The sequence below is a fragment of the Sardina pilchardus genome, chromosome 17 (assembly GCF_963854185.1).
Source record: "Sardina pilchardus chromosome 17, fSarPil1.1, whole genome shotgun sequence".
Lineage (NCBI taxonomy): Eukaryota > Metazoa > Chordata > Actinopteri > Clupeiformes > Clupeidae > Sardina > Sardina pilchardus.
The window spans coordinates 21,639,204-21,649,203 of NC_085010.1; the positions used below are offsets into that span (position 1 = coordinate 21,639,204).

The 10,000-nt window shown below is 51.2% G+C and overlaps 1 protein-coding gene across 1 annotated transcript in view; it reads right to left on the minus strand.

Moving 5' to 3' along the window:
* Positions 1 to 10,000, minus strand: part of bltp3b (bridge-like lipid transfer protein family member 3B) — a 55,673-nt gene that overhangs the window by 8,050 nt on the left and 37,623 nt on the right. Inside the window, exons 13-18 of the mRNA XM_062518524.1 lie at positions 8,425 to 8,618; positions 6,489 to 7,484; positions 5,537 to 6,138; positions 3,488 to 3,636; positions 2,832 to 2,986; positions 1,943 to 2,093 (exon numbers count right to left, since the gene is read on the minus strand). Coding sequence (XP_062374508.1) covers positions 1,943 to 2,093; positions 2,832 to 2,986; positions 3,488 to 3,636; positions 5,537 to 6,138; positions 6,489 to 7,484; positions 8,425 to 8,618 — 2,247 coding nt within the window. The remainder of the gene's footprint in view (positions 1 to 1,942; positions 2,094 to 2,831; positions 2,987 to 3,487; positions 3,637 to 5,536; positions 6,139 to 6,488; positions 7,485 to 8,424; positions 8,619 to 10,000) is intronic.

The following is a 10,000-nucleotide window of genomic DNA, read 5'->3' on the forward strand; positions in this document are numbered from 1 at the left end:
AGAGGTAGAGAGAGAAAGAGAGAGAGAGAGAGAGAGAGAGAGAGAGAGAGAGAGAGAGAGAGAGAGAGAGAGAGGTAGAGAGAGGTACCCCCACCCCCTGTGATAACTGGGGTTTAATAGAGCTGATAATGGAGCCCTATGCTCTATTACTGCCAACATCCTGTAATGCCCTCCAAATAGTGTGTGTGTGTGTGTGTGTGTGTGTGTGTGTGTGTGTGTGTGTGTGTGTTGTGTGTGTGTGTGTGTGTGTGTGTATGTGTATGTGTGTGTGTGTGTGTGTGTGTGTGTGTGGTGTGTGTGTGTGTGTGTGTGTCTGTATATGTGTATATGTGTGTGTGTGTGTGTGTGTGTGTGTATCTGTATATGTGTGTGTGTGTGTGTGTGTGTGTCTGTATATGTGTATGTGTGTGTGTGTGCATCTGCATCAATATCCATCACATACTCTCCAATCATTCGTCTACACGTACAGTATGCCATTTACACAACAGCACAAAGTCTTGTCCATCCTGGTGCTCTGCCAATGAAAGAGAAGCACATGCACGTCACCCGCAAATGAGGCACCACTCCAAACGCATGCACAATTTAAAAACACACATGAGCATTGAGCACACACACACACACGCGCACAAGCGCACGCACACACACACACAGACTGAAGTACCTCTTCCCGCTTCAGCAGTCACAGGTACTGCTGACGACGAGACAAACCCTGCATTAGAGAGCAGAGCCTTTAATGAAGCAACCGGCACTGGACAAGAAGCAACCTCCACCACTAACCTCTACCACCTTACGCTGGTTCGGTTCACACACACACACAAACATACACAAACACACACACACACACAAACACACATACACAAACACACACACATATACGCATGCACAGACACAGACACACACTCACACACATACGCACTCACATACACACACACACACACTAATTGTAGACACAAATCACAAATATAAAAGTTATGCAATATCAACCTGGACTTAACAGTGAAATAATAACATAATAATACAACCCCCCCCCCACCCCCCCCACCCCTGTAGCATAGGCCTAATGTAACACAATCACTCAGCTTGACATAATGGTGATAGAAATCTAAGCGATCCCAGTGGCCTTGATGCTAATAGCGATTAGCTGTAAAACAGACTGCCTCCGCAGCATCTTGCATGGAAAACGGCACCCTTGAACACCGCCGGCTAAACAGCGCTCAGGACAAATAGCTTGCGTGCCGCTGCGATGCTCTGAAGTGCGTCTGTAGTCCTTTATTACCATAATGGCGGGGCGCGCGGGTAAACACTGCGCCATAAAGCTAGACGGCCGCCGCGCTCCGAAAAAGTCCGAGTCTACGCTGATTACTCAAACGGAGCAGTAAATCTCCGCCGCCGCCGCACGGCTTTTAGAGCTGAGAGAGAGAGAGAGAGAGAGAGAGAGAGAGAGAGAGGGATAGAGGGATGGAGAGAGAGAGAGAGGGAGGGAGAGAGAGAAGAGAAAGAGAGAGAAAGAGAGAGAGAGAGAGATGTGTATATACACGTGTTTGTGACTCCGAGGTAATTCTACAGTGGAAGGTAGTCTGTCCTCGGAGTATAAAAGGTTTGATTTTTGTTTATTCATTAAAGAGAGGATGTAGTTACACTCGTATGGGAAACAATCCCTCTTCACTGCATCTGCTTTGTGCTTTGTTATGTAATGGCCTCTTTTCCTAGCGCTCTTTTATTACCCTTTCTAATTGTACATATACAACTGTGCTATTGCATATGTGTGTGTGTGTGTCTCTGTGTGTGTGTGTGTGTGTGTGTGGTACATGAGAGTGAGTGAGTGAGTGATTGAGTGAGTGAGTATGCATACAGGTGAGTGACTGAGCATCAGTGTGTGCGAATGTGTACGTGTACGTGTAATGTGTATGTGTGTGTGTGTGTGTGTGGATGGGACTCTTACCGAGGCTGCGGTTGCTGAGGTACTGCCTCAGGCTGACGTTGCCCAGCTGATTGGGCCGCACCTGCCCGACCTCCAGAGCCACCGCCGTGTTCTCACCCCGCACGTCCAGAGAACCGCACACCGAGTTCACCTTCAGAACCAGAACCGACACCTGCACAGAGATCCCAGAACCAACACATCAGTGCCTGAGTACAGTAGAACATATCACAGGCCATTAACACATAGCAATGGGCTCGGTGCACTAAAGTCACTTAGTACTGTCGTTTGACTTCCGGTGGAGCGTTAACTATATTGAAACGGCATCTTCTGTTACATTCTGCTCCTTAAATATTCACTAAGATACAGAATATCTTGTTTTCCCAATAATACAAATTTCAACGTGCTCAAATCCTTCTTTATCGTAACGTGTTGATTCGCTAGGTGCAACACCCAACCGGGTCCGTGTAGACACTAATTAGCATAGCAATAGCTGCAGGTTCGAACACACCGGAAATCTAACAACAGTACTAAAAACGTTTGTGCACATAGCGAATTGGACCTCAATAACATCTCAGATGGCGATGATGCATCCACAATAATGTCTCGTTCACGTTGGCCATTCTCACAATAAATGTAGAAATGCTGATGAATGCATCTGAGGCAAACATCACAATCAGTACCCATTATTACTCACAATGATATTATTAGTTAAGCAAAAATATACATTTTCACAAATCATTTTCATATTCTAATACACAAACAACCGTTATGAATGAAACATAAATGTAATCTTTTTGCACACTGAAAGATTACAGTTGCTCATCACACAGATGTAGTCTCTCTCTCTCTCTGTCTCTCGCACACACACACACACACACACACACACACACACACACTCAAACGCACTCACCATGTCTTTGGTGGGCTCGTCGATGCTCTGCGAGGTGGCACTGACGGCATCAGGCGAGACGGCGCCATCTGCAGCGGGCACCATCGCTTCGTTGGCGCTCTCCGCTGTGCTGTTCTCGCTCAAAGCGTCTTTGAAGCCTGACATAGACACATCATCTGTACACACACACACACACACACACACACACACACACACACACAGGGGTTAACAAACACAATGTACGTTCCCCTTTTGACAGCGAACATGTGTATAGAGCAACATCAAAACAAAGGTAACACAGTCAAGCTGTGCTGTTGACCATGCTGTCTGTAGCATAACACTATAGAACAAGGCTGCCACCTACTGGACAGCACTGCTGGTGCAAGTCAATTCAACAGAGGACACAAGTCTCCATTTAGCATAAAAAAAGCCTTTTGTTGAATGTATGAGCTGACTGTGTCCATGCAAGTTTATGTCTGTGTGTGTGTGTGTGTGTGTGTGTGTGTGTGTGCAAGCATGTCTGTGTGTCTGTCTTCAATGTCTGTGTGTCTTGTTATATGTACCGATTGTATGTGTGCTCACAAGTGTGTGCATCTGTGTGCGTTTGTTTGTGTTTGTGTTTGTGTTTGTGTGTGTATTTGTGTTTGTGTGTGTGTGTGTGTGTGTGTATGCGTCACCTCTCTCCAGCAGGCTGTAGGCGTCTCCGTCCTCCATCATGTAGCTGTCTATGGAGATGTTGTCCAGCGACTGGAGAGAGGGACTCTTCTTCATGGTCTTGTACGACACGGAGAAACTGGACTGGGATCGATCCCTCATCAGCCTGCCACTGCAACACACACACACACACACACACACACACACACACACAGATAAGACACACACTCGGAAACGACCACATCAGGATGGAGAAATATAGAGGCCCACATACACAGGCATCTAAGTCATGACCACACACACACACACACGTCTTTAGTCCATCACAGAAGGGTTAGTCCAAACTACTGCACACTACACTAGACGACCAGTCTTGCTGTGGGCACTGCAGTCATGCCACCACCACGGATCACCACAGTAACACACAGATGGATACACGGACACAAAACCACTCCCAAACAAAAACTCACACACTCTTCAAGATGCATTCACATTCACGACTGCACACACCCTACCCACCACAACCAATATTAAAAAAAACTACACACATGTATGATACACCACCATGCCTATACACCAAACACATCTCTCTCAGTCCCTCTCTCACACACACACACACCACATGATACCACGGCAATGTTACGCAGGCGTGCACACATACACGTGTACTGTAGGCATCCACATAGACACAGAAGGGGGGGGGGGGGGGGGGTGCGACGGTGAAGTCCTGCAGGAAGTCTTACATGTTAGATATGGAATATAAGGAAGTAGATCTGGTGTGGGGGGAGCTCAGAAGATCAGACACCACTGACAAACTGCCTTTCCTTTAGAGAGCAAAAGCAAAGGACATGTGGACACACACACACACACACACACACAAACGCAGGCACGCACGCACGCACACGCACAAGCACACATATGAAGCATTGAGCCATTGAGCATGGTCAGATACAGTATGTGTGTTTTAAATAGTCCCACAAGCACCCAGACACACAGTAGCAGACAAAGACAGTATGTTTTCCTTTCTTTCTCTCTCTCACACACACACACACACGGTCTCACACACATGTTTACACCAACATGTGAATGCATTGTCTCAGGCATTCACAGAAACACTGATGCAATACAAACACATCTGTTACTGGGGATCCAACAGATTTGTATCTGTTGATTTGATAAACTGCCCCCTATAAGCATTTTATCATTTGCATGTTTCCTAGCAACCCGATATGTCAGACAAACATCATTCATGTCCAGTCCGTTCGACCTCCTGTCCTTAAGGTGCCTGTAAAAAGGGACTCTCATCATCAGCCCTTTGCTCTTACTTGCCAGTCTTATTCAACCTTTGGTGATCATCTCCTAATACTAATGTCCACTGTGTCCACTAGCGGTCTTACACAACGGTATTATCATCAGCACTGGAGGGCATCCTTCAAGGACGCTGGGTGTGTGTGTGTGTGTGTGTGTGTGTGTGTGTGTGTGGGTGGGTGGCGGAGTATTATCATGCAGTGGACTGTGTGTCTGACTGCTTCATCGGCTCATTGTCGAGGCCTTGTGAGTAGGGCTCATTCGTAAGTCCAGGCGGTTAAGACCAGCGCACTGGGGAGCTGTGCAGATGATGAGGAGGACTCATTATGGGAGTCTAGTGGACGAGCACCGCTTCACACAGCACAAGTATCCGCCACTGCAAGGGAACGACGGATTCTCAACAGATTCTCTCAAGACCTCACTACACTGACATGAATCGTTCGGCGAGAAAATTGACAATGTAACCCTTGTGGAGGAGTGGGTGTTGAATTCTGTTGCTGATATCAACTGAGCAGAATGAGATCAGTGCCCTGACTCCAAGGAGAACACATTTCACAGTTTGTGATTATTACCAGTAATTGATATACTACTAGTTAATTAACAGTTAATACATTAGCTAATTACATAGTTAATTAATGATAATAGAGCTATTACATGACAAAAATACTACATACAAAAGCTGTTGTGAATGAATGATGACACTACAGTATATCAACACTCACACTGTAATATTCTAGGGGGTGCTCTGAAGGTTCCGCTCTTACCTGGACATGGACTGGGGCATCCTGCCTTTGTTCTCGTTCCAGTCCTTGGAGAGCGGGTCGCTCAGGGGGTCCAGGGGCCCCAGCGTGTCCCCTGAGAGCTCACTCTGCTGGGCCTTGCCCTCGGGCGCGCCCCCCTGCCCCTCCAGCACGGGCTCCATGGCGGCGGCGGCATCTCTCCGCTCCTCGGCGCTGGAGCGCCTCACGGTGGCCCCGAGGCTCGTCCGCCGCTCCTCCAGCGAGCCCTTCCTGCCGGCCGGCGAGGCGGAGGAGGAGGACGACGAAGAAGGCTGAGGATGAGGAGGAGGAGGGAGGAGCGGCGCCGGCATTCCGTCGCTGGCCGGCGCGCAGAGGAGCTGCTCCACCGAGCAGGAGGACTTCGCCGTCGTCGTGGCCGCCGATGTCGCCGCTGCTCCGTTGGAGGGCCGGTCGGCGCCCTCGATGCTGCCGCGGCTGTCGGAGGGCGAGAGGTCGGAGCCGAGCGGGCTGGCGGCGCCCGTGCTGGGGGGGTTGGGGTCGGGCACGGGCTTCAGGAGCAGGGACACCTCGGCGCTCTTCATCTGGACGCCCACGCACACGCTGAACGGGGACGGCTCCGCGAGCTCCTGATCAGAGAGGGCAGAGGGCCAGTTACCATCTTACACCAGAGCAGCTTCTAGCTGGGTCTTAGAGTTGGGGGTTTGTAACTGTGATATTATACCATGGCAGCTTCCACATGATAAGACACTGACAATATTGAAATTCTTAGTCTATTGTATATGATGGGCGTTTTAAGCCCATTGTAAAATAAACATGACAATATCTAAGATAATGCAGCAGCAGGTGGAATATTTTGGAAGATGAATAAGCTTTTGATGACAAACTGTCTTAAAACAACAAAATCACACTGTGAAACTACAAGAGACAACCCAACGAAACCTAACTGAAACGGAGACTGAAAGGGCCTGTGCTGTACCTGCTGTTGCCTCTGGGTGGCGCCGGCGTTGGGGTTGGCGCTGCTGCGGATGCGCTCCATGTCCTGCTGCAGGGTCTGCTGGAGCTGCTTCATGGTGCGCTGCAGCCGCATCAGGAACACGTACTGCTGGTGGTTGAGCTGCGCGCTCAGGGCCTTCTGCACCTGCACCAACACCTGCACGTCCGGCTGCACAGGTGAGGAGGAGGAGGAGGAGGAGGAAGAGGAGGAGGATGAAGACGCGTCTGTTCCGAGACTGTCCAGCGAGCACGGCTTGCGGAGGCCGTTCCCGGGCAAGGAGGAGGAGGAGGATGGGGATGGGGATGCGGATGCTGCGTTGCCTGGCGACGGCGAGGATGCAGCGGCGGCGTCCATGCTGTAGTACTCCTTGAGCAACCGCTTCCGCTGCATGCGGGCCGGGTCCGGGCCGGCGCCGGCCTTGAGCCGCTGCGTGTGCTGCGCGTGGCGCGCCGGCTGGCACACCCACATGGCCAGCGGGAAGGAGTCCACGAAGGGCGTGGGCCGGCTGCGGCCCGAGCCCGAGCCGGATCCGGATCCGGCCCGCGGCGCGGAGCGCGCGCCCTCGAAGTCGGCCCAGAACTGCGAGAAGCTGACGGCCCAGACGTCGGTGGCGGCCGGCGCCTTGAGCGCGTCGGCCGTGAGCGAGGGGGCGACCTCGCGCCGGTACACCTCGTGGAGCCGCGTGTCGCGCTCGTGCGCGTGCCGCTGGAAGACCGGGTGCAGGACCGGGAGCGCGTCGGAGGAGCGCGGGAAGAGGGGATTGGAAGAGGAGGTGGAGGTGGAGGAGGAAGAGGAGGAGGAGGAGGAGGAGGTGAAGAAGGACTCCTCCTGGAAGGCCTGCAGCAGGGCCTCCAGGCTGGAGCGCGAGCAGGGGGGCGAGTGGCGCGTGTTGGTGGCCACCATCTCGGACGTCTGCACCGCCAGCTGCCGCGGGAGATCCGCAGGGGTGTCGGGGTCCAGCTCGGCCGGGATCACCAGCTGAGGAACACACACACACACACGCGCGCGCGCGCGCGCGCGCACACACACACACACACACACACACACAAACACACACACACACACAAACACACACACACGCGCACACACACACAGAGACACAGACACACACACGTACACACCGACACACAGACAAACACACACACAGACAAACACACACAGACAAACACAGACACAGACACAGACACACACAGACACACACAGACACACACAGACACACACAGACACACACACACGTAGACGCACACGCACACACACACACACACACACACATATGTACACACAGACACACCTGCTTAAAATACATAATACTTCCTGCGACTACATGAGGTAAACTTTCACTTTAATCTACACAATTACACACAGCTAAATTTGAGGATTACCCCCGATAATCTGCTTCCAAAAATCCTACGCAAGGTATTTACTGGTAAGATGTTTACTTCTAAACAGCCTGCGTGGCGGTGTTCATCTTTTATAAATGAGATGGTGGGGTCTCCTGTGGCTCAGTATGAGCAGAGTCTAGACGCGCTGACCTAATTATGCTAACGGAGATATTGCAATTAGACACGGCCATGCTGACAGCCATGCTCCTCACAACACGCCCTGGAGTGCCTCAACATACAGCTCAAATCAGTGGTGTGTGTGTGTGTGTGTGTGTGTGTGTGTGTGTGTGTGTGTGTGTGTGTGTCTACACGTGTGTGTATGTGTATGTTCGTGTGTGTGTGTGTGTGTGCGTGTGTGTGTATGTGTTTGAGAGACGTGGTGGTGGTGTACCCTAGGTCTAACTCCAGGAGGGTTTTTCAATCACGTGGTTTACCTTAGCGATATAAAAGTGATTGTATGGTAACTGTGTGTGTGTGTGTGTGTGTGTGTGTGTGTGTGTGTGTATGTGTGTGTGTACGCATGCGTGTGTGTGCACCTTGAGCATGAGTCCGTCCACCCTGATGTCCACGTGCTCGTCGGGCTTCTGGGAGTCGTTGAGCTTGTAGATCTGCATGAACTGCTCCAGGCTCTGGCGCAGGTCCAGCGCAAACACGTTGAGCCACACCAGGCTGCGCGGGTCCAGCACCAGCTGCAGCGCATTCAGCTGCACATACAGGTTAGGACACGGGACTGGGAGAGAGGGAGGGAGGGAGGGAGAGAGAGAGAGGGAGAGAGGGAGGGAGGGAGAGAGGGAGAGAGGGAGAGAGAGAGAGAGAGGGAGGGAGAGAGAGAGAGAGGGAGAGAGGGAGAGAGAGGGAGGAGGGAGGGGGAGAGACAGGGAGAGAGACAAAGAGAGAGGGAGGATGGAGAGAGAGAGAGGGAGGATGGAGATGAGTGAAGAGCGGGATATAAAGGGAGGATGGAGATAGAGAGAGGGAGGCATGTAAAGACAGGAAATAGAGAGGGTGCGAAGGAAGGAGAGAGAAAGAGATGGGGAAAGAGAGAGGGAGGATGGAGAGAGAGAGGGGGGGGAGAGGGGTGGAGAGCGGGATATAAAGGGAGGATGGAGATAGAGAGAGGGAGGGATGTAAAGACAGGAAATAGAGAGGGTGTGAAGGAAGAGGAGAGAGAGAGAGAGATGGAGAAAGAGATATAGAGGGAGGAGTGGAGGGAGAGAGAGAGATGGGAAGACGGGAAAAAGAGAAGGTGCGAAGGAAGAGGAGAGGGAGAAAGAGGGATGGGTGGAGAGAGAGAGGGATATAAATACAGGAAAAGGACAGAAAGAATAGAAGAGCGATGAGGAGATGCATTGATAGCATGATGGAAAGAGGGTGCAAAGGAAAGAGAGAGAGAGAGGGGGAAGAGAAAGAAGAATAAGAAAAGAGGAAAGAAAAGAAAAGTTGGGTGGAAGACAGGAGCACAGAGGAGATGGAAAGAAGAGATGGAGCAGAAAGAAAGGAGTGAGGGAAACAGGAAGGGAGAGGTGGAGCGAGGGAGGAAAAAAGAAAGATACCAAGAGGGAGCGGAGCAAGTGGAAAAAGACAACAACAAGAACAGATTAAATAAATAAAACATTGCAGGAGAAAAAGCCAAAAAAATGAAAAAGCCAAAACCGGACAAAGAAACTGATTACACATTTCACAAGGGAGGGCTCCCTTTAGTTCCCCTAGTTCCCAGTCTACAGCAAAGAGGGCCGTTTCTCTGCACTGGAACCCAGGGCCCGGGACCAGACTCAGCGGGTCGGCCCTCTAAAGCTATTTGTGAGAGCAGCGCTTTGCTGAGACCAATATGGTCTGCTCTGATGTGCAGCAGGGAGATGCCTCAGGGATAGAGAGAGAGGGGGAGTGGAGAAGGGAGGGAGGGAGAGAGAGAGAGAGAGAGAGAGAGAGAGAGAGAGAGAGAGAGAGAGAAGAGAGAGAGAGAGAGAGAGAGAGAGAGAGAGAGAGAGAGAGAAGGAGAGACAGAGAGGTAGTGGAGAAGGGAGAGAGAGAGAGAGAGAAAGAGAGAGAGAGAGGAGGAGTGGAGAGGGGAGCGAGGCGTTCTAGTGGAAGGCAACTAGAAAGGCTCGGCTA